This window comes from Neomonachus schauinslandi, chromosome 6 (genome assembly GCF_002201575.2).
Source record: "Neomonachus schauinslandi chromosome 6, ASM220157v2, whole genome shotgun sequence".
Lineage (NCBI taxonomy): Eukaryota > Metazoa > Chordata > Mammalia > Carnivora > Phocidae > Neomonachus > Neomonachus schauinslandi.
The window spans coordinates 112,774,191-112,797,741 of NC_058408.1; the positions used below are offsets into that span (position 1 = coordinate 112,774,191).

Consider the following 23,551-nt stretch of genomic DNA (forward strand, 5'->3'; position numbering starts at 1 on the left):
CCTATTTAAAAGAACCATCGTTTCTCTAGTTCTCATCCCAGAAACTTCTGGAGGGACTCGTCCACGCTGCTGGCTGAGTTTACTAGTTAGCGCTTGCATTCATAACCCCGTTAAGAGCAGCGGCCACGTGAGCAGCGGGGGGGCAGGTGCCCCTTATGGAGATCAGTTCACTCTGCTTATTATGTGCAAGCCATTCCAAGCGAAAATCTTAGATGGTAAGACCGCACCACCCTCAGATCTCCACTTAGTCGTCAGTACAGCTTGCCCAGTAAGAGCGAGATGGAGCAGAAGGAAGACACGGCAAGGGCTTTCTAGAGGCCAGGGCGACGGGCTACCGGCTCTCCAACCTTCAGGCGAGAACGGCCCCAGTACATCATGCCTTGGGTTGCCATTAGTCTCGGCAGCTGAGAGCTGCACCGGGCAAGAGGCCCTGGCCGGAGGGAAGGGCAGGAAGGCCAGAGTCAACCCTGTGGTCAAGGTAATAAAACACCAAGATACTTAATGAAAGCTATTAGACCGACGGCCTCATACCACAGATGGAAACGGTTCAAGAGGTGGTGATTTACCGTCCGCACCAGAGTGGCCTGGCATACTCTTCCTTTTAACGCTGATGTTTTAAGCATATCGAGCACACAAAGCTTAGTGGGAAATAAGTTCTGGGGGACAACTGTTTGATTTAATGACCCTTAGAAAACAAGGAGAAGGGCTGAGACCCTGTGAGCCCTGACAACCAACTCCTGTCCTTTTTCACTGCCCAGTCCAATCCAGTTTTGTTATGGAGAAGAGTATGTTCCACACACATGGGGTACCTGACTACCACAACACGAACACATCCTGACAACCAGATGGCTGCTCTCGCAAGCCCGTTTGCTGCAGGGACTGTAATGTTCTGAAAACCCTACACTGATACTGCGGGAACAGCTGCAACTCCGAAGTGTTACTGTCTAAGCCAGTACTCTCCCCGCAGCCTGCTGGGGGGGCTCTGAACGTGTCACGCAGAACTTACTGGAACTGTGACGGCAAATACAGCCTGGAATCATGAGAGTCACATTTATCCCAAATCGTTTCATTTTGTCCCATATTTCTACCTCCTTTACCGAATCCTTTCGCTCTCCATAAAGAAACCAGGCCGAGATTTGAAGGGCATTGCTTTATTCCAGAGCTGATCATTACTGAAGGAGATTTTGACAATCGTCCTTCCCTACCTCCCTCAGCCTCCTTCCTGGTTAGAGATGCTCATGAGAATGAAGATGGTCATCAGCGAGTGGAGGAAGTAAAAAGGGTGAAGGCTGTACACATTTTAGTTCATGTTTTGGCATGTCTTGGCCTTTATCATGTGGAGGCAAGGAGAAAAAGAAGTGGAATTAAGGTTACAGATAAATTCAAGGAAGGACCGAAACTGAGGAAAAGGGAATTTTGTCTCCTTTGGTTAACTCAACGAGGCCTTTGTCCCCATTTCTAATAGAAGCCAAACAGGTCGGTTTTCTCCTACTGCCCTGTAGTGGGTGGAGACTGGTTTCCAACATTGTCCAAGATGTCGCCTCCATTTTAAACATAGTCCTTCTGGGGAGGAATGATTTTCTAGCATAAGATTAGGGAGAAGAAGTGGGAGAAAGTTCTAAAGTTTCCAACCACAGGAGGAGCAACACACCAAAGAAGCTGCAGGACCCAGGGTGTGGCAAAGAGCTGAAGCCCACGATGCCATCCTGCCTCAGATGGCACGCCAAGCTAAGGTTCACACTTCCCCGGGCCAGGTTCTGCCCAGACAGAAGCCTTCCAGTTTTTCTCGTCATTAAGAAACAGGCAAACCCAGTGCATCTAGAGGAAGGCCCCAAATACCGCATCGTCTTTGCAGAAGTTTTCCAGGAAGAACTAGACCAACTGGATGGTCTCCAGACCAACCCTGGCCAGAGCTCCAGGCCAAGGAGAGCTGGGTGAGTCCACGACGTCTGGTCAGGGCTGTGCCCGGCGTTCAGGTCTTGAACATCAGGAATCCCCCGAATGCAGTGCCTGGTGGGTTTCTCTTGATGACTGATCCCTGGGTTAACTCAAACCACACCCTCTCGCCTTTCTGCAGCTCGACCATAGCGAAGGTCGTGGCCGTGCTTCTACCCCTCCCCTCCTCGGTGGAACTGACAGGGGTCTGATGGTGACCTCCAAACACCAGCTGCCCGGCGCCTGACCCCGGGCCAAATTCAACGCTCACCGCAAACAGATAGACGCCACGCTCAGGGGCTCGGAAGTAGCCATGGTCAGGGAAGTAGCTGCTGCCGATGTTGATGTAAGTGGCGTTGAACTTGACTGTCTGCAGCACAGCCGTGCCTTCTGAAAAGCCGGCATAGAAGGCCACAGGGGAGCCTGGAATGCAGGAGGAAAGTGCTCAGTGACTATCTCTCACTCCCCCCGGTGGGAAACCAAACCCTGAGACCTGCCCTTCTCACCTTATTAACAGTAGGAATAGCTCACTATTTCTAGATAACCCAGGTGTTCCCAATAGCGGCCTCAGAGGGTGGGAGCCAACTGGCCAACACTCACTGGGTCACTAATTGAGAGGAAAATACAAGTCGGTTGTCTCTACGAGTGTACATTTTTAAAAAGCACTTTTTCATTTGTTCCCCTTTCCTTCCAACATCCTGAGAGGTAAGTACCGCCCCCCTGAGGAAACCTTGAGTCCTGAGTGCTTAACTGGTTGTCCAAAGCTGCATGGCTTGCCCAGGGCAAGACGGGGCAGGCACCCGGGTCTCTGACTTCCACACGACTGCCACCTCCTGGGATCTTGAGATGCCCAAGGGCAAGAGAGAAAATACCACCTATCCTCCAGGTAATAATGCTAACACTGGTGAGGGAAAGAACACTGCAGCATCCTTCCTACTGGATGTCTGGCACGGGACCTTGGAGAGAGAAGAGCAGGTGGGACCAGACAAGAAAACTCTTCAAGCGGGTCATCTTAATGTTTTCAAACTGTTGCACAGAGCCCTAGGGTTACTGATGGGGAAACAGGCCCAGAAAGGGAAAGCCGGCTCCAGAAGACACAGATAGTAAATTACCACACTGGGAGCTGTCCTTGAATCTCCTGATTTCCAGTGCTCTTCCCACGTAAAAAAGCATTTTAGCCAGCCATGGGAGGACAAGCGAGATGAAGAGAACACAGGTGGCAGGCCCGCCAGGCCCACATGCAGGCGTGGAGCCAGAGGGAGCCTCTCCGTGTAGTGGGTGAATGTACAGTGAGGAAGGAGCCAACCCAGCTACCTGGCCGTGACTCTCAGGCGGGGTGGGGGACAGAGCCAGGAAACGGGAAGGGTGAGTCCCAGGGGGTTCTGGCCATGACACTGGCCTTGGCACTGATGAAGTCATGTTCCCCATGTGCTCCCTCAACTCTCTGTGTGTCTCTCTGTATCTCTCTCTCTGTGTCTCTTGGTTGAGACCAAACTCCCCGTTTCTTAGGGGATAAAACCAAGCAAGGCCTAAAGGAGGGGCAATTTGCATCGTGGTTGGTGCCTTAATCCCACCTACAGCCCCACCTCTTTGGCTCCCGGTCCAGCAATAGTCTTGTGAATGTCAAAATTTTGCTCTTCTTTGGTTCTGGAAGATTTTCTGAGAATTGGAGAGTTCAGAATAACTTTCCCATTTGTAGTAAGACTGTGTCCCGTCAAAGGCCCGCAGCTGGCTCTGCAGTTCCCCCAGCAGCCAGGAGGTGGGGCGCTCGCCCAGCCCAAGGGATGCCTGCCCAGCGCGCCCTCTGCCGGTACTTGGCTCTCTCTCCACCCGTTGCAGCCAGCCTGCCGGCCGCTCAGTCCCGCCTTCCAGGCCGACCCTACTGGCCCCTGGGCCCAACCTGCCCCTCAGAAGGCTCAAGGGTTGTGCTTCTCTGATTTGCTAGCAGGTAAACTGAGAGTGGCCTTCCCTGCAGGGCACAGATTCAAGACCTGTGGTCTTTCTACAAGACAAATAAGCAGGAATTTTTATTTTTAAGGAAAAACATTTTTTTGAAATAAACTACTGCAGTGGTAAACTCAGACACCCTCAGGCAATTGAGGCCTTGCACCACTCGCAGGAGGAAAAAAGCTGGAAGAATTAGTGCAGAGCCTTGGCCCTGAAAATGCTGGGGAAACGGGGAGACGTTGGCTGGTTTCTACTAAATGTTAGACCTTAGGTCAGGTATTCGGTAAATGTATCTGCTAGTCTTCATAACAAGTCTTCGATGTAGGTAGCGATTCTCCCATTTTACAGAGGGAGAAACTGAGACGAGTAAGTGGTGCTAGAGACCGTGCTCTGTCCACCGCCCCCAGGCCCCCAGGCCTCCAGGGCCAGGATGGAGAGTCGGCAGGAGCAGGGAGAGCTTGGGATGGGATCCTCAGCCAGGCCTCAGACTTCCCACATGCCAGGCTACACCGGGGTATAGACAAGCCCGGATGGCGGCCTTGTACCCGGTCCTGCGTCTGGATGAGGAGGTGGCCATAGCCCCGAGGCCGTCCTCTCCGGCAGGGGAGAATCACCTGGGGCACGGAGTCTAGGGGTCGCTTTCCCAGGCCCACGCTCAGGGAGGGGCGGGGAAGGCTCAGAGCCGGCTGCCCAGGGCCCAGGGCAAGAGCCAGCACCCTAGAGACAGCTTGGACAGGGTTCAGGGCTCTCTGTGCCACTTACTGGCTGTGTGAACGGGACATTTCCCCTGACTGAGCTGCAGGGAGGACAGCAGTGACGACGTGCCTCTGGGGTTTCTGATGACTCAACATGGCGAAGGCCGAGAAAGGGGACCCGGCGCGGAGCAGCGAGACGGACCAACTATGTCCGCACAGCAAGCTCCCTTCAGGGCCCAAGGCCTTCCCCTGCATTCCCCGCGCGTGGGTACTGCCCGTGGCAGGCCACACCAGGCCCTGTTCACATATTTGTACACAGGGGAGCTGATTCAACATGCACGGGGTGAAGTCGGGAGGACAGGAAGAGCTGCGATGGGGGGCCTGGGGGCTGGGGCTGGCAGGAAAGGGAGGCTCTCCCCGCCCGCTCTACAGGCGGGGGGGCGGTGGCCAGCCGTGTGTCTAGGAGCCTCGAACATTCCATGGCCGGCCTGTGCCCGCTCACTGACAGTTGGCTCTTGTGACTTCTACCTGCTTATACTTCAGGTACCATAAGAGGCCCCTGGCCCTGAATGAAAGGGGGATCAGGGCAAAGCCGGCCCTGCATAGTCCTGACCCTTGGTCTCCCCGTTCTCTTTCACCTCGCCTTCTTGGAGGCCGAAGAGCTGCCAGCAGACAGCCCTGTCCCCCCAGGCCCACCCAGCCTCCCGCGGCTCGGGAACTCACCTGCCTCCCAGAGCACGCGCCTTTGGACAGGCTCATCCGTCCAAGTCTCCGCTTGCTTCCTGTCCCTCCTCCGGGGAGCTTCCGGACCCTTCTGCCTCTTCCCTTTCCTGCTCAGCATGGTCTGCAGCTTCCCCAGGTCCAGGCTGACGTTGGCAGCCACAAGCCCTTGGAAGTTTCCGAAGAGGCTGTGGAAGAGGCGCTGGTGCTGCTCCAAGTCGCGCTCGGTGGCGGCCAGCGCCTCCTGGAGGCCCTCGAGGGAGCGGTTGCGGGGGGAGGCCCCCGAAGCCTCGCAGCACAGGCCCACCCGCCGGAGGTCGGCGTCCAGGCGCTCCAGCTCCTGCGCCAGCCCCGCCGGGGTGGGCCCGCCGGCCTCGGCCGCCCGCTCCAGGGCCGCCACCCGCGCGGCCAGCGCGTCCCAGGCGAGCGCCTGCTCCCGCAGCCCGCTGGCGGCGTCCCGCAGGCCGGCGCGGATCTGCTCGTAGCGCAGGGGCAGCGGGCCGGGCGCCTCCTCCGCCATCTGCTCCATCACCTCCTCCCCGAACAGGGCGGCCAGCACGGCCTCGTGCCGCAGCGCGTCGTCCAGCAGGGCCGTGAAGTAGCTGTGCAGCTGGCCCACTTCGGCCCGCATCTCCCCGTGCGCCGCCCGCAGCGCGCTCGCCTCGCCGTCCAGCGCCCGCAGCTGGCTCCGCAGCCGCGCCCCGTCGGCCCGCGCCCGCTCGCCCTCCGCCCGCTGCGCGTCCACCGCCCGCGACAGCGCCGCCACCGTGCCGCTCAGGGCCTGCAGGGACGAGCCGTCGCGCTGGTGCCGCTCGTCCAGGCTCACCTGCGCCTCCTCCAGGGCGCGCGTGGTGTCCCTCTGGCCCTCGCGGATGACGTCCAGGTCGAAGTAGAGCTTCTGGCAGTTGCAGTCCTTGACGTACTTGATGAGGTCGGCGTGGCCGCCCTGCAGGTGCTGGAGGGTGAGGTTGAGCTCCAGGAGCTGCCGCTCCATCTCCTCCTTGTTCTCCTCCATGATCAGCGACTTCTCCATCAGGATGATGCGCAGCTCGCGCAGCGCCGTGTGGTTCACCTGCAGCTCCTCCAGCTGCCGCTCCACCTTGCTGATCTGATCGAAGGTCTCATCGGACTCCGAATACAGCTCCTTGATCTCATCCACGTGCTGCGCCAGGGTGGCCCTCATGTCCGCCAGGGTGCTCTGTAACTCCTCTTCCCTGCGGCCCGCGGCCGTGTGCAGCGCCGACAGGTTCCTCTGCAGCTGGCCCAGCCTGGCCTGCAGGCTCTCCGGCTCTGGCCTGGCCCCTGCCCCTGCTGCGGCCGGGACCAGGCTGCCGTTGGCCCCCACCGGCTCCTGGGCCTTAAGGAACCTCTTCAACTTGGCGTCCACGTCCGCCTCGACCTGGGAGAGCGACTGCTGCAGGGAGAGGTGCTGGGCGTGCATGCGTTCCTCCACGTCCTGCCGCAACTGCCCCACTCTCTGGGCATTCTCCTGGACCTTGCTCTCAAATTTGGCCCCAAGCTCCTGGAAGTCAGCCCTGGCCACCGAGCTCTCCTGGACCCCCTTGATGGCCTGTTGGTTGGCCTCCACATCAAGAGACAGGTTTCTTATGGCTTGGGAGAGGCTGTGCAGACTTTGGTTGAGGCTCCTCCACATGGGGCTGAAATGCACCTGTAGGAAGGCGTCCATGTGGGGCAGTAGCACTTGCTCCAAGGATCTGCCAGGCGCCTCTGCAACAGAGACACGCTTTTACACAGCCCTGCAGGAGCAGACACCCCTCCCCGGGCAAGGACTGGGCGGGGGTGGGGGGTCCTCTGAGATTTGGGCCTTCCTCTTGTCCCCTCGGGTATGAGCAGGCTCTGCCTCAGCCCCTGGAGCCTGCCACTCACCAGGCTCTGTCTGATTTGCCTCGATCGTGGCAGCTGTGAGATTGCTTGCCAGGGCCTTCCACTGGCCCGGGAGGCCGTCTGCCACCTGGTGAATGTCATTCTGGAGATCTCCCAGCAAGTGTTCCTGCCGCTCCATGATGTTGCTGGGCTCAGCCGCCGGGTGGCCTGAAGACACATGAGAGATAAGCGTGGAGGTCTAACTCCCCAGGCCTGGGCAGATCAGGAGGTACAGAGAAGGAAATTTCCAGGTTCAGATGGAAATATCAGGGAGGTGTGTGCTGATGTCCTCCGAGCAGGAGCGTAGCAGCCTTTAGCTCCAGAAGGGGAAATGCATGCCCATGAGCCCTACCCCCCATCCCAGCACCCATAGCAGACATGACTAATCAATCACGGCACACTTTCCTCCTCAGCTGTGTGGACATGGCCTCTCAACATCATTTGAGGCAGCCCTTGTCAAAAGATAAGGAGTTCACCACATGATGAAACTCATTCGCCATCCCGAACGTGGCCCAGCCTTGAAAGGCCTCACAAATGGTGCCTCTTGGTGGTTCTGTGCTGACTCTAGACCAAGGATAGTATGACTTCCCGGCCCCAGTAGGACACATGTGGGAAAGCTTCTTCCAGGCCATGGGATCTTGTGCCATCCAAGGGTCAGGGAAGGTGCCAGATGAAGCTGTCCTCAGAAAATGGAGTCAAGGAAAAGGGTGTGGTGCTTAGCCAGCAGGTAGTAACAGAGGGCCCTGTGACTCTGGCCTCCTTGGTGTGAGGGTAGGCTGATACAGAGCCACGGAAGGGCCCCTGCTGTTTCTGGGCACAGAGTTTTCCTGAAATGGCACCACCCTATCAGAAGAGAAAGGGCCTGGGCACATGGGTTCTGCCTGCCTGCCTGCCTGCCCTTCCTGCACCTTCTAGGGAAGCAGCATACCAGGTTCAAAGCCGACTGGCCCATCCCAAGGCTCCTGGAGGCCATCACCTAGATCTTCAGGCTCAGGGATTGCCGTGGGATCTGCGGAGAGGAGGCAACAGATAGTGACCCCACAGGTCAGAGGAACTGCCTGACCTCTGGGGTCAGAGGTTGGAGGGGAGGGAGCCCCGGGGAGCCCTACCGTGGTGCTGGCAGTCAGGGCCCGCAAAGCCGGGGCAGCACCTCCAGGCCACGGAGGCCAGCACCTTCTGCTTGACCTGGTACACCGGCTTGTGTGCCATGCGATACCTGGGGAAAGAGGGGCCAGCTCAGTGACTCCAGGGTGCGCCAGCGTGGGCCTCGGATGGACGGCCCGCCCTGCGCCATCCTGCCCCCACTCACATGACTTTGACTTTCTGGCAGTCCAGAGTCCCCTGTGGACATGGCTGCTGTGAGTGGACGAGGAATTTCTCCGTTTTGCAAGCAGCTACAAAGGTGACCAGCCTGGACTTCTGGTAAGGGCACCAGTTACTGGAAAAACAAGCCAGAAGAGAGGGCTGCCGAGCCACGCCCAGGTCCCACAGGACCCTTCCTAGAGGTCAACAGTGATACCAGCGCCCCACCCCGGCCTCCCGGCCCCACCCAATGCCCGGGATTCTAGAATCCATTAGCCTGAGAGGGGAGCACTCTGCATTATTCATCCCTCGACTCCAGGACAAAAGCTCCGCAAACCCTTCCTGGAAGGCATCTACTCCATGCCTTCCAGGAAGGCCCTCGAGCAGGGGCCAGCACAGAGAGGCTGAAGAGCAGCCTCCAAATCACACAGCAAAACGACCCATGGAGCTAGGAGGGCCTCTCACTATTTCTCTTGGTGCCAGGGAGGCAGCATAATGCTGCTGGGGCTGGAGGGTCCTGGGTTCAAATCCTTCACACTCCCGCTATGTGACCTTGAGGGAGGCACTTAGGGAGCTCCCCCTTCCCCATTCCTCAGCTGGAGATGATAATACCCTCCTCCAGGTGTGTGGATGAGTATCAAGGGCCTGGCTCCTGACAAGTGCTCAGCGAACCCTGCTGCCCTGCCCCATCACCACTCACACATTTCCTCACAGGGACCAGGCTGCGGGGAGGGCACCTGCTCCCTGGCCGCTCCCCGTGATGGCCATTATGGAAATGGGCTTTAAAACAGTTGTGGGAGAAGGCAGCTGAGCTGAGCAGTCCCTTCTCTGGGCAAGGTCCTACAGGGTGCTTAGGGGGTCACATTCAGCATCCTGAACACCAGAGGGGTAGCCTCTCCACCTCTGCCCTTTACCAGTGTGTGTGGTTGCAAATGCCCAGGAGCAGGGGTGCTCATGGCTGGCACAGCCCCAGCTCACTGATCTGGTGACAGCCTTGAAGGGCTCAGTACAATAGGTCAGAGGGTCCTTCGCCTGGTAATCAGCTCCCAGAACGGAGCTCTCCAGAGTTGCAAGCGGCAATGACTTCCATGGCTCGGCTCAGCTCAGCACCTCCTCGGGATTGGGTGCTGGGCTAAAGCTCAGCAGCACTCAGCACCAATATGGAGGAACAGACCTTCCCCCCAGGGTCCCCAGGAAAAAGCAGGCAATCTCAGATGATGTGGAAGGTGCTAGCTGGGGAGACTTTCAGAAGGAGGTGATAATTTGGCACCAGGGGCTGTGATAGAGGTTATGGCCCGCTGAAATGCAGGGGCTGGGCCAGGGAAGGGCTGCAGAGGTAAGGGGAAGCCAGGCTGTGGAGGCCTGAGTGCTAGCTGAGGAGCTGGACCTTGCAGTGAAAGCACGGAAAGTGTGTGTGTGGGGGGGGGGGCTTGAGCAGTGGAGTGACATGACAGAGCCACCCTGGTTCCTGGGTACAGAAAGGACAAGAAGGGGCAAGGTATAGGTAGGTGGCTGTGTCAGGGATCTAGGTGGAAGATGCTGGCAGGTTCCATGGGTAATGGTGGTGGGTATGGAGAGGAATGGCCACACTTGTCAGATATTAGGAGGCAGTGTTCATGGCCTTGGAGATGGAGTGGCCATCGGGCTGGGATCTTACTCTCTGGAGCTGGTCTCTGTACTGGGGCTACCAGGCACACAGGGATGGGGTAGGGCAGGGGAAGGATTGACGGGGATTGAGTGACCATATCTGTTTTGAAAGCTGAGGACCCCCAGCCTGATTTCCCACTTGGCTCCTAAAAGCCTGGTGGGCAGGTTTTACCCTCTTGGTAGCAGACTGAAAAAGCTTGTCAGGAAAATGACACCACTCAAGAGGAAAGAGCTAAAAAAAAATAACATCAGGGGCTCCCCTAGTAAAATAGCCCCAGAACATATTATGACAAAAGAAGTCAGAAAGCTCCATCCGTACAGCCAGCTTCCAATCAGCTTCTTAGTCTGTCTACTCTCAAGTGGGCAGACGTCCAAGATGACTCCTGAGAAAAATCTCTAGTACAAAAGAGGGAGGTCAAACACAAGCAATTGGGAAAAAAATCAACTTGGACAAACCCAACACTGTGCAGAGAAGAGATGTCCCTCAAATTTGTAATAATAGCCCCAGATCTATAAGAGAAGTTACTACAGCCAAGAAAGAACAGGAAGCTATTTTAAAAATGGAAGAACATTCAGAGAGTGAAAAGGACCCTTGGAAATTAAAAATATAACAGTAGAAATGCAAAGGAGATTTAATAGAAATGTTAGAGGTTAGAGAAATTTTCCTAAAAAAAGAGCAAAGAGAGAAAGAGAAAACAGGAGAGGAAAGATCAGAAAAGTAGATCCTGGAAATCCAGCATCCAAATAATAGGAGTTCCATAAAGAGAACAGAGCGAGGAAATCGTTGATGAAAAAAATCAAACAAATATTACAGAAGTGAAGGGCTTGAACCTCCAGATTCAAAGGGTCCACCAGTTACCTTCAATATGATGGAAAAAACTCAGTATCATCATGGAATTTTAGAATTCTGGAAATGAAAATAATTCTATACTTTCTAGAGAGTAAAATCAAGACACACACACCCACTAGCACTTAGAATGGCTTGAACCCCTCAACAGCAACACTAGAAACAGTGGAGAACTGCCTTCAAAATAGGGAATGGGGGCACCCGGGTGGCTCAGTCAGTTAAGTGTCTGACTCTTGGTTTCGGTTCAAGTCATGATCTCAGGGTTGTGAGATCAAGCCCCGCACTGGGCTTCATGTTCTGCATGGAGTCTGCTTGTCCCTCTCCCTGCTTGCACTGCCCCCCTCAACCCGCTCAAATAAATAAATAAATAAAATCTTTTTAAAAAAATACAGAAGGAAAACATTTCCAATTTAGAATCCTATACCCAGCCTAACTATCAATCAAAGTGAAGAGAGCAGAATAAAGACATTTTCAACAAATCAGATTTCAAAACCTTGCACACCCCAGGATCCCTTATCAGGGAGCTACTAGAACAGTGGTTTGCAATCTTGCCATCAAATCTTCACATCAAAACCACTGTATAGCACTTTATAAAGAAGAGCCTCTGGGCTCCACTCCAGATCAATGAAGCAAGAGTCTCTGGGATTGTGGCCTGAGCATCAATATTTTAAAGTTCTCTGGGTCATCCTAAGTCACAGCCCAGGACAGAGTACCATTGTGCCAGAGGTACTCCACCAACACAGGCCAGAGAACCAAGCACGAGGAAGGCACGGCCTCAGGAGACAGACGTTCCAGGAGGGAGTCGGGGGAAGGGAGAGCCCAGTAGAGTGGTGGGCAGGGGGTTTGGGGCCAGTGTCCAGACTGGAGCACAGCTGGGGCTCTGGGAGCGATGTCACCGAGAAGACACAGTGGTCAAACACCTGACACGGATGAAAGGACAAGTGGCCAAGAGTTTAGGATTGAGTAGTGACAGAGACCCAGGGAACGAAGCCAAAGAAACAAAAAAATGAAGACAGTTGTTTATTCCGGGACGACCAAAAATATGAAGTGTGCGGGGCAGGCGGCGGGCAGGGGGAGGGAGGATTCACAGGTTTTTTCCGAGTCTTCACTCTGAGTAGCATACATAGTCGTATAAATGTAAACACTCAAAATGACAATATGGGAGGGTGATGGATAGGCAGTGCGTGTGTGTGTGCCCACGTATGCACGAGCACACATTCTTGCACGCCTATGCATGCATGTTGGGGTTGGAGTATGGAGTGGGAATGACAGTTGAATCACGGATAATGCTACGTCCCAAGAAGTAGCAACATAAACATGTTAGTTAGAGACACAGGGGTAAATGCCAAAGGATTCACCTAAAGAGTTCAAAGCATTGCCGCCTTTGGGGACCAGTGGGGGCAGGGCCTTCTGACTGTCTCAACGAACTTTGCAGAAAGTTTGACTCTAACCCAGAGGGTGAGCACAGTTTTTCCGTAAAGGGAGAGAGAATAAATATTTTACACGAAACTGACTACATAATTTGTAGTGTCCAGTGCAAAATGACAATGTGGGACAACAATAGAGATTAAACCAAGTGGGGCCCTTCTGTGGGCGTGCCCTGTGTGACGGCTCAGGTCACACGCCCATGGAGCTGGCCCTGACTTTAGGCAAAGAATGTTCACTCAACGCGGAAAGAGCGACTGTGACAGTGCTGGGCCCAGAGTTTAGGGACCACGGGTGAGATGGCCACCTGCACAGACTGTTCCAGGACCAGGAACTCCAGCCTCCACCCTACCCCCACCCTGGGCCCCGTGGAAATGCTGGAACATGGGCCTGTAGAAAAGCATTTCTCTAACCAGTGGTTCTCGGTGGGGAGGGGCGCGGGGGGGGCGGCGGGTGTAGGGAGGAAGGGACTTCCTCCACTGGGAGGGTGGCCGTGAACCTGGCATCTAATGCGCAGAGACGGAGGATGCTGCCGAACACCTCGCAATGCACACAGCACAGCACAGCACCCCCGCGGCCAAGAATTGGCCAGTTCCAAATGCCAGTAGTGCCGAGGTTCAGAAACACCCACTCAAAACAAAGTTCTGTTCATTGCTCACCCTCTGAACTGCTGTGGAGGGTCCAGAAGGCCTGTGCCCAGGCGAGCTGGGTCTGGTCCAGCCTGCCAGCCAGTGACTGGGACTTTCCACCTCGGGCTCCTGGAACCAGAAGTGGTGCCGCCCACCCTTCCTGCCCAGGAACTTTCTCTCCTGACCGGCCCAAACCTCAGGCTCCAACTATTCTCCCTGCCCACGCTCCCCCCCGCCCAACCCTTGGCAGCCCTATCCCCTTGGCATAGTACAGGCCGCTGGCCCAGAAACCCTGGGAACATTCCTGACCTTTGCTTTGGTTTCCTCCAGCTCCTGGCAACTGCATGCTGGCCCTCTGAGCCTGAGCCCCCAGCCCGGCTCGCCGAAGCTCCCATTGTTCTCACTGCGCCCCCTTTGCACCTTCATCCCCTGGGGCCAGCCTAGAAATGAGTGCAGGGATCCTCCAGCGAGTTTGGGCTGCCCTGGGCCTCTGACATGGCCCCCACCTGAGGCTTTGCCCCAGTCAGGAGAGTGCTAGCCCCTTTGGAGCTTCTAATGCGAGCTCAGAAGCTTGGGCGCCCCCCTGCCGTCCCCCTTCCTGGGCTCAGGGTGACCGTGAGCAAGGCCCTTCCCCCCTCCCCAGTCCTGGCAATGTGGAGAAGATTGGCACCTCCGGCCCCTCCCTTGGGACGGAGGGAGGGGCTGTGGGGGAAGCTGAGCCAGCTTCCAGCAGGGAGAGGGCTGTGAGCTGGAGCCCCCCGAATTATGGATGTGCCACTGCCACTGTCCACTGGGACACTTCACTGCCAATAGAGCCCCCCTCGGACTGTCCCTTCCGTCATTCTGGGGAAGGAGGGCGTGTTCTCTGCACCTTGCTTTCTGAGACCTCGAATGCAGCCTTGAATACGACCACTCCGGGGGAGAATTTGCGGGGCTTTGTCTTTCATCTGGAAAGGGGCTTTGGCAGAGGAGCCTGAGGCCCACTCGATGTCCAGAGTGGGGGTTCCCCGAGTGCGCCCAGGGCCCTGTACTTCTGACGGCAGGAACAGGTGCAGGAGGTGCAGCTACGGCCGTGACGCGTGGCCTGGGCTCCGTCCTGTGTGACCTCCAGCCGTGTGCAGGCCTCCCCTGGGCCACCAGCGCTCAGCGGCACTCAATCACAGATGCTACTTGTGTGTGGGCCAAGAGAAGCTGATGCTGGCGGGCAGGGCCAGCTGGACAGCTGGGAGCAGCCTCTCCTACACCACTGCCCATCCTGGGGGGGACAGGACAGCGGGTACCCGGGATTTGCAGGCACTGGATGCTCGGACCTGTCACTTAGGAGCTGGGTGGCGTCCCCATTCCTCTGAGCCTCACAGCATGGAGAGAGCTGAGGGAGCTGCCTTGTCACCACAGTGTGGAGATGGGGCACCTTGCCCAGGGCTCAGCTTGGTCCCCAACGCAGGCTCAGCCCTGCAGGGGTGCTAATGCGGGCTCTGAGGAGCCCACCTGCTAAACCGCTGCTCAATCCCACTCCCACCAAAACCAGGGAGCATCGGAAGAGCCTCCTCCCCAAGGAGTCCAAATACACATGTTGCTGGGGGTCCCAGAGCTGTGGGAAGCACCCAACCATGTCCCGCCTCCACCCTGGGACCTGGCATCTGGCACCAAATTGTTCTGTTCGAACTTCTCCTTGGAAATAGTCTAATCTGAGCCCATGTCCAGGGTCTACCAGAAACAGGTGTGGGGTGGGGCAAATGCAGGCTGGGAGGCCTGGTTCTGGCAGCCAGGGGCTGAGGGTCCACCAGGCTTGTCCCTGATGCTGCCGGGCCCCACCTGCCCTTCCCCCTGTTGCAGGAGGGAGGCTGGAGCACCATTTCCGCCTCTCCCTTCACAGAGCACGGGAAGCAATCAGCCCGAGGAAGCTGAGCAGCATTTCCTTCCTTTCAGACCAGCCCCTCCGGAGGCCTTGACAACCTGGGCTGGGCCTGTGGGGACCGCAGCTTCTGGGTTGTGGGCAGGAGACCCAGCAGGCCTGCTGGGACCCCCCAGGTTCCCCCGGGACCAGGGTATTCCTGGGCTGGGACACCCTTCTGTGTACACCCGCACATGCTCTGCACACACTGGGACCGACCAGGGAATGGATGAGTGAGCTCCATGGGGCAGCCCACAAGTCCCTCCCCATAGCCAAGGGGGTGTGGAAAAAGAGGAATGTCTCCTACCTTCTTCTGATCCACCTGGAACCCTGAGCCTCTCTTTTATCAAAAGGAAGCAGGCAGCCCAAAGAAAGGGGCATGGAGCTAGTGGCTTTGGGGAAGGGAGGCTTGGTTCTTGGACCTGAAATCAGAGTTGGGTGGCTGGAGTCCCCCACCAAGAATCACCCACACCATCCAGCACCGAGCCGGCCTGGTGGCGGGGCAGAGATGGGGCGGCTCCCCACTTGGCCAGCACCCCCTCACTGAGAGTCGGCATGCACTTGCTTATTCTTTCCTCTCCATGGGCAAATCTGCTTTCAGGAAAGTGTCCAACAAACACATTCACCTTGAAGCGTCAGAGCTGTATAGAACTGTCCCAGGCGGATTCATTCTGTAAGCCAACGTGACAGTGAATCTCAGAGAGCCAAATGGAAGACTCTGGGTGGGTGTAAGTTGACCCCTCTCACCCTCTAAATCTATATAAACACTCTCACCAAGCCTGGTTTGTGTGTGTGTGTGTGGTCAGGGAGGCAGTAGGCACATTAGGCACATCTGGGGCTTGGGGCTGCCTCTGAGTGTTCAGGGACCAGAACATGAGCTCTGAAGTCAGACTGAGATCGTGGTTTCTCCTTAGCTGTGTGATCTTGTGGCAGCTGCTTAGTCTCTCTGAGCCTTGGGCTCTGCGGCAACCCGAGCTGTTGGGAGGATTCACTGAGATAACACTTGGCAAGGTGACAGCCTAAGATGGACCCAGTAAAGGACCTACTGCTCTGACGGTGGAGGACCTGAAGGAGGGACCCACAGGCCCAGCACCTTATCGGCAGGGGCCCCAGGGCCTGGACAAATACAAGGCTGGAAAATGGTGTCCTGGTTCAGTCCCAAGACCATCCTACCCATATCCAGAGGGGCACTGAAGCGGAGCTCCCTGGATGCTGTGGCCTCCTCCTTGTTCTGGAAATAGAGCAGAGCACCCTGTCTGCTCGCTGCCTGTCCCTCAGCCTGAGGACCCACGCCAGTCCCCCGGGGGCAATCAGACAAAAATCCAGTCCCCAGGAGTGTCTGTCTTCTATGACTTAGGCCAGGCCAGCCTCACCTAGGCTCAACTGTCAGAGTTTACTCATTTCGAAGAACAGGAGCCATTGCCAGGCCAGCTGGAAACTTCTGGAACTACTGCCCCTCATCACCCCATGCTAAGCGGTTGGTGGCAAGAAATGCTCCTGCCCGACCTCCAGGTCCATTCCCTGCCATGGGCCAGGCAGGGAAGTTCCTGTGGTGCCCAGTCTGGGCTGCCTGGGGGTGGCCTCTTGAAGGGAGCCTGGCACCTGGCACCTCCTTCAGCCTCACAGCTGGCCCAGCAGGTAGATAGTAGTAGGTCATTTCACAGATGGGTAACTGGGGTCCCGAGAGACCTGTCCTGGCTGAGCTGGGACTTGGATCATGTACATGACCTCCCCCAAGGTCGAGGTCCTCCTTACCTTCTGCTGGGGTCCCTGCCGGTGTCCTCAGCCTCCGCCCTCCAGACCCCAGGCGGCCTTGGGTTGTGTGGATCCGAGAGCCCGCTACCTGGGGCCTGGGCCGAGGCCCCCAGCAGCCCCCAGCCCAGGGGCCCTCCGAGGCCGAGCAGCAGTGTCAGGATCATCTTGGCAGTGGGGCAGGCTCAGCCGCAGCAAGGGACTCCACAAACTGCTGGTGAGGGTGACGTCGTCTTCAAGTTAAGTCTCAGAAGGAAAAGAAAGCACAGGGACAACAAAGAGAGGAAGTGGCCTGGGCCGGCCCACCCGGTGAGCCTCGTCCGGCCTCCCCCAGTGCCCCCCCCCCACCGTCCCCCACAGAGGCAGCCAACAACTCAGGCTGGTTCCTGTGCCTCAAGAGGACTTAGGTCAGGGACACTGGAGGTGTGGGACGCACAGGGAGACGTCCCCACCAAACGTCCCCATAGAAGCTAGGAGAGCCCAAGCGAGGAGGTGGGGCTGCAGGAAGCGGTCGGGTCAGTCTCAGGAAACCTGCTGCCCATCCATGCTGGTGGTCAGGAAGTGGGGGGCACTTCATGCCTACTCAGCACCTTCCACCCCAGGGCTGTGGGAGCCAGCAGGTGGGTGGAGACTCGAGAGAGAAAGGAGCTGTCCTAGGGTCGCTAGGGCATTGGGGAACCCTTGCGGGCTCCTCTGCCCCAGCTCCCCACTGCCCTTGCTAGAGCCCAGGGATGGGGTCATCCACGGGGCTGGTGAGTCACCAGGCAGCCCAGGCTGGTCTGGGAGGTTGGCCACTGTTGCCTGACAGGCCCCGTGGGGCCCTGACCCTGCCCTACCTGGGACGCTGGTAGCAAAGGCGCCTCCCCTGCCTGACCCCCTTTGTCCCAGATGGATCAGACACAACAGGCCAGGGGCCTGAGAGCCCCCAGCCGTGGCGGCCGCTGCGGGTGGGCAGGGCAGCGGATGAATAAGGGGCAGTGATGGATAAGGACGTGCGCAGCCCCCTGCAGCCGCCCTCCCCGGAGGGCAGCGGGCAGGAGGGGAGGGCTGGGCAGCAGGGGCGCAGGGGAGCCGGACCCCCGCTGCCCCGCCCTGGGGGGAAGGTGAGGGCAGGCGCCCTCCCCCCGCCCCGCCCGCCCCGCTGGCCTCGCTCCCAGCAGCCAGCCGCCGCATCATCAATATTTCATGGGCGTCAGTAAGAGGCAGCGGGGAAGGCGGCTGCAGCAGCATTCTCGCCCGCTCTAGCCACAGTGCTCGGCAAGCGTCAGCCTCCCTGCCCTGCCCACATGGACGTCTTCAAGAAGGGCTTCTCCATCGCCAAGGAGGGTGTGGTGGGCGCCGTGGAGAAGACCAAGCAGGGGGTGACGGAAGCGGCCGAGAAGACTAAGGAGGGGGTCATGTATGTGGGTGAGTGTGGGCGACGCAGGGCGTGGCAGGGTGCAGCAGCCGGGATGCCGGAGGCGGGGGTGCCCAGTTTCCCGGGGCCAACCTTATCCCCCAGCCCCAGGGAAGCATTTTGGGTGGGGGTGAGGACCTGGCTGTTGAGTCAGGGTCTCCAGGCCCTGGAGCACGCCCATCCCCCTGTACACCACCCCTCCAAGCCCCCCAGTGTCTGCTTTGACTTCCTCAGGGCCCCAGGGTCTCTGGGGCAGAACAGCAAGAGGGCACTCAGCCCTCACACACACCTGTTTGTGCACACACACATGCACACACGCATGCGAGTGTGAGTGCGAGTGCACAGATGCAACCCAGCGTCCCCCACCCCAGCACCACCTGCAGGCCCCTGGACTCAGATGAGAAGCCACGCTGAGCCTGGAGCCTCTGTGGGATGAGCAGGCAGGTGCTCAGCGGCCACGTCCCAGGCCCCCACCCTGTTCCGAGGGAAGGGGTGGGCAGGGGAGAAGAGCCCGAGCCCCAGGGTCCAGGGCAGCCCCACCGCCCCTCAGCCCCTTGGAAGCCGGTGACTCAGCTCTGTCCTGCTGCTGCTTCCGAGGCCCAGGCCTCACCCGGGCAGGTCTGCACCCTACCTCAGGCCTGGTCTCTCTCACCCTTGTCCTGTCCTGTCCACTTCCCATCCATCCCCTTCCTCCAGACACAGCCGGAAGCAGCCTTTGAAGGGACTGCTGGCCCCCAAACACCATCCTCACCCCCTACCGACCCCACAGCTTGTCCAGCTGTTCTGTGTGTATTTGCCCTCACCCCCACTCCCCAACACCAGGAGGAGTAGGCTGACGCCTCCATTTCCTCCCCAGGAGCCAAGACCAAGGAGAATGTTGTGCAGAGCGTGACCTCAGGTGAGGAGCCCAGGATCAGGGGACATGGGGGCTGGGACCTCCAGGGACTGCAACCTGGTACTGAACACCTGAGCCCAGGGTCCTCCCTACCCCGCAACTGGGAGCCCAAGCTGTACATGGATCCAGACTCCACCAGACCCTGAGGTTAGACCCAGGGTGGGCCCCCTGATTCCTCCATCAGCAACAGGGCTCCCCTGGAGTCAGAGAAAGGGTAGTAGAGCCAGAGTTTTGAGCGTCCTGAGAAAGGGGCTGCTCAGCCTGACTTGGGCAGGCCAGGCCCAGGCGGGGAAGGGGCAGGAGGACCAAGGCCAGCCAGAGTCCTCTTGCAGTGGCTGAGAAGACCAAGGAGCAGGCCAACGCTGTGAGTGAGGCCGTGGTCACCAGCGTCAACACAGTGGCCGTCAAGACAGTGGAGGAGGCCGAGAATATTGCTATCACCTCTGGAGTGGTTCGAAAGGTGAGATTGGGTCCCGGAGAGGCTAGCTACGGAGGAGGCGTTATTGCCTCATGACATACATAAGGAAGCAGAGACTTAGGGACCCATGATGTGTGCTTGGTTTTTCTCACACCCATTAACGCCTAGGATCCTCCCAATGACCCTTGTGAGGGGGGCAGTTTGGGGCCCAACTGGAATGTGAGGCTCAAAACCACGTCCCCTTGATGCTCAGCATTTGGGAGGCACCACATTTCACTAGTGAAAGCAGGGTCCTGTGGGCCCCCTGTGGTGACAGGCAGCGTCCTAGGCCATAGACATCGGGCTGGAGCTGCCAAGTCACCGCCCACAGGCCTGGTGGCCGGCCTCCCTGCAGGGCCTGGTGGGCTGCCTTCACCTCCCAGGAGGAGCAGGGCAGCAGCGCCCCCTCGTGACAAAGCAGTGAGGGTCCTGACCCCGCCCTCCACCTTCGTGTGTGCTAGCGTGTGCGTGTGTGCGCGCGCATGCGACGGTGGGCTTGCTGCTGCTGGGAGCCCCGGGGAGCAATAGGGCACTCCCAGGAGCCGGAGGCCTGTGGGTGAGCTGTCCCAGCACCCACCACAGAGCACGCTCTGCTCGAAGCACTTTACACTTACTAATTCATTTAATTGGCACAAAATCCCCGGAAACAGGGTGTGGAAATGAGGCCCAGAGAGGTTAAGTAAGGTGCCCAAGGTCCCAGGGCAGACTCTGCAGGAGGGTAAGGTAGCGGGTGGGAGCCCGGTTTATATGGGGGGCAGGTACAGGCCGCTCCGGGCCCCCAGCAATGAGGATCCCTGCTTCGGGGAGTGGGTGGGGGGAAGGGGGCCACCTAGGCACCCACTTTCAGCACCAACACAGGGTCCCCATGTCCTTGGGGCGGGCAACTGCTCCCTGTCCTCATTCCCAGCTCTGCCCCTTGCTAGCTGTATGACCTTGGGAAGCTGCTCAGCCCCCTGGCACCTCCATTACCTCATCCGTAACATGGAGGGGCTGAGAGGGCCCGTTTCCCCGCGATGGTGTATGATCCTGTAGGGAAATTGCCCCCCGGGATACCGTTACACCTGGATCATGGTGAGCACCCAACAGAGGCAGGTGACTATATCACCATCATCTGTGCCTCTGGGCAGGACCCATAGGTGCTTCAGGGGACGCCAGGCCCCTCCCTCTCCCACCCCCCAGCAAAAGAGGCGCTGGGGTGGGGCCAGGCTGCCACTGGGCCTCTGAGAGGGAGTCTGGACACTCCTGTTTGGCCTCGAAGGAGGGCCGGTGAACCCATGGAGTCACCCCAGGTCCTAGGGTGCGGGTGGCTGCCCCAAGGGGACATTTCCTGGTGACACTTAAAAACCAGTCGCACTGCCTCTCCAGTGAACCACAGAAGGATGCAGCACTGCCAGTCTGACAGCTCTTCCATTCCGCTGGCCTCATGCACCTGCCCTGGGGCGGCAGGACTAGACAGGGAGCCACCTACCCTTTGCCTGGAAGGCCTGCCCCAACTCTAGCTGACACAGTTTGGTGCCCTTTTAAAGCCCCAACCCACCAAGGATGTCCCAGTGGTAGCACGGAGATGGCAGGATCCTCTAGAGGTAGATGCTAGGACTGGGATCCAGGCTGATCATCCAGTCTGGTCCTGCCCACAGCTGTCACTCAACCACCCCCCAGGCAGGCCACCTTAGGCAAGTGTTTGGCTGGGGGTAAGGGAGCAGGAGACAGGTAGTGGGGAGGATTGTATAATCCCTACTGACCTCAACCAGACCAGCTTGAGCCCAGAGCCCATCCAGGAGGCAGGGAGAGAGAAAGATGCTACTAGGGATAGGGATGGGCCTGGAGCAAGCCGAACCTGATCCTTACCAACTCCATTGCTTTGAGCTCTGAGGTCTTGAGCTGGATACTTGGCCTCCCTGGCCTCAGGGTCGCTGTACAAACTGATGGCATACCCCTCCACCTAGGGTTATTTGGGAGTTAAGTCAGACAGGGCTGTATGATCATGTGATTTGGGGGCATTGAGGGTGGTGTCACGTCTCAGGCTTCAGGGCCACAGCCCTCCCCCACACCACTGCACCCCACCTCACCAGTCCTCCTTGATGCAGAGGCCCAAACTCAGACTGCCCAGAGACTCTGCATTAGCTTAGGGGGTGTAAAGCGGGGCTCCAGGAGACTTGGTGCCCCCAGAAGGCCTTGCATCATCGGACAGATGATGGGCCCCCATGAGGCTCTGTCACTCCCATGGTCAGACTGGTCCTCACACTTCCTTCACCTCCGGGCCTCTGCTCATCTTTGAGCCAGGTGGGTGAGCCCTGGTTGCAGAGCCGTGGGAGCCTCTGCACACTCCACATGGTCCCACACCCCCTTGGTCCCCCTTTGCTCCCTCACAGGAGGACCTGGAGCAACCTGCCCCCCCGCAGGAGGACAAGGAGGACAAGGCAGCCAAAGCGGAAGAGGAAGTGGCTGAGGAGGTAGGTGCTGGGCTCCCGGATTCCACTGAGCAAGCCTGCTTCCCTCCCAGGGACCCAGAGCCCTCAGGGCCACCTCTTGACCTTCTGCAGCCCCCTCAGCCTGAGTGTGAGGTCCCCTCATGAATGACTCCCTCAGGGTGGAGGGGCAGAGATGACTCCCAGCCCCACCGCCCTTGGGGTGGCCGCTGAGGGTTGGGGCCTGGAGCTGTGTGTAAAAGTCACTCTCTCTCTCTCTCTCTCTCCCAGGCCAAGAGTGGAGGAGACTAGAGGGATGCCAGTTGGCCATGGAGGCTTCAAGGAAGAGCCTTCTGCCTGGGACCCCACCCCCACCTGGCACGCAGAGTGCCCAGCCCTGGAGCACGACCTGGGTTGCCCATGTTCCCATGCCCACACCCGGCCACCCACAGGCCTGCCCTCCTAAGCTGCCTCTGATGCCTTCACCTCCCTCACTCCTTCCCTCGAGGCCTCCGCCCCCAGTCCTTCTGACCTCACAGATGCTGAGGTAAAATTTTGTTTTTAAAGATTCCAAATAAAACTCAAGTCCTCACCCCTGGCCATACCTGCCCAAGCTTCTGCTCTGTGCTGCCTCATCTGGGAACAGGAACCCGGCCAGCCGGCTGGTGGGTCTGGGAAGCAGGTCAGGGGCCAGGTACACTTTGGGCAGACCCTAGGCATTTCGAGAACATTCTGAGAGTAGGCACTGCCTTCAGGGAGCCCACACCATTGTCTTTTAACATGGAGAAAGCTGCCCTGCTTTTGGCTCCCCCAGACAACCTCCCTGAAACAAGATGGTAACCTTCAAAGATGTGACGTCTAGACCCATAGCAAGACCTCTTTGAGTCCTCCTCAGGGCAGAAGGACATGACCCCATAGCTCCTCCTGCCTGACCCCACCCGGCTTCAAGCTCCCACCAGCTGGGAGCTGGGCTTTCCTGTCCTTCACCAGAAGTCCTGTCAAGTGTCATTAGAAAAGCGGACAGCTGAGATGCAAGAAAGTGAGCCTCCACCTCGAAAGTAGTAAAAATGAGCTCCTCCCAGGCCTGAGTGCTTTACGTAATTTAATCCTCAGAACAAACTGTTGGTATGATCCCAGTTTCCCCGAGAATGAACTGAAGAACAGAGGTTAAATAACTTGCCCAAGGGCACAGAGCAAGGAACCTCGGGGACTGGGCAGAAGCCAAGGTCGCCTGGCTCCAGAGCCACCCAGTTAACTCCCATGCTCTGCTACAGCCCCGCTGACTGTGTGGACCCAGGTGCTTACGGCAGAGGCCACCACCCCCGGGATTTCAAAATAACCTGGGGACCAGGCTGGCAGGTGTCCTACATGAAGGCTATTGGCATCATGCCCTGGGGTCTTGTTCAGAAGTGGTGGAGGGGTTCCTTCCCCTTTGGCACCCAGACAGTTTGGGCTCAGAGCATCTAAGTGACTTGCCCCAAGCCGCCAGCCCTGGGTGTCAGAGGCAGAGCTTGAGTCCGCCCCCGAATTCAGACACTACCGAGACCATCACTTTCCCATCCTGCCTCAGTGGTGGGAGCAGGGGTCAAGGCCAGCCCTGGGGGCTGGGAGCCCAGTCAAGCACAGCTGAGCGGGGTTGTATTCCAGCCTGCTGCCCATGGGCATCCACTGCCGAGGAGGCAGAAAGGAACAGGAGACTGCTGGTTCCCCAGGCCCCC

The 23,551-nt window shown here is 58.1% G+C and overlaps 2 protein-coding genes across 2 annotated transcripts; one reads left to right on the plus strand and one right to left on the minus strand.

Annotated features, from left to right (window-relative positions):
• Positions 1 to 1,103: 1,103 nt before the first annotated feature.
• MMRN2 (multimerin 2) lies at positions 1,104 to 16,897 on the minus strand. Its single transcript, XM_021699632.1, has 7 exons — positions 16,681 to 16,897; positions 8,491 to 8,619; positions 8,291 to 8,397; positions 8,110 to 8,190; positions 7,185 to 7,349; positions 5,301 to 7,025; positions 1,104 to 2,358 (listed from the first exon to the last, which is right to left on the minus strand). The coding sequence occupies exons 1-7, from the start codon at positions 16,842 to 16,844 to the stop codon at positions 1,973 to 1,975; spliced, it is 2,757 nt and encodes a 918-aa protein (XP_021555307.1). The 5' UTR covers positions 16,845 to 16,897; the 3' UTR covers positions 1,104 to 1,972.
• Positions 16,898 to 17,963: 1,066 nt separating this feature from the next.
• Positions 17,964 to 22,222, plus strand: SNCG (synuclein gamma). The gene is made up of 5 exons (XM_021700047.1): positions 17,964 to 18,084; positions 18,930 to 18,971; positions 19,301 to 19,428; positions 21,798 to 21,878; positions 22,125 to 22,222. Exons 1-5 carry the CDS (start codon positions 17,964 to 17,966, stop codon positions 22,143 to 22,145), a joined length of 393 nt encoding a protein of 130 aa, XP_021555722.1. The 3' UTR covers positions 22,146 to 22,222.
• The last annotated feature ends 1,329 nt before the right edge of the window (positions 22,223 to 23,551 follow it).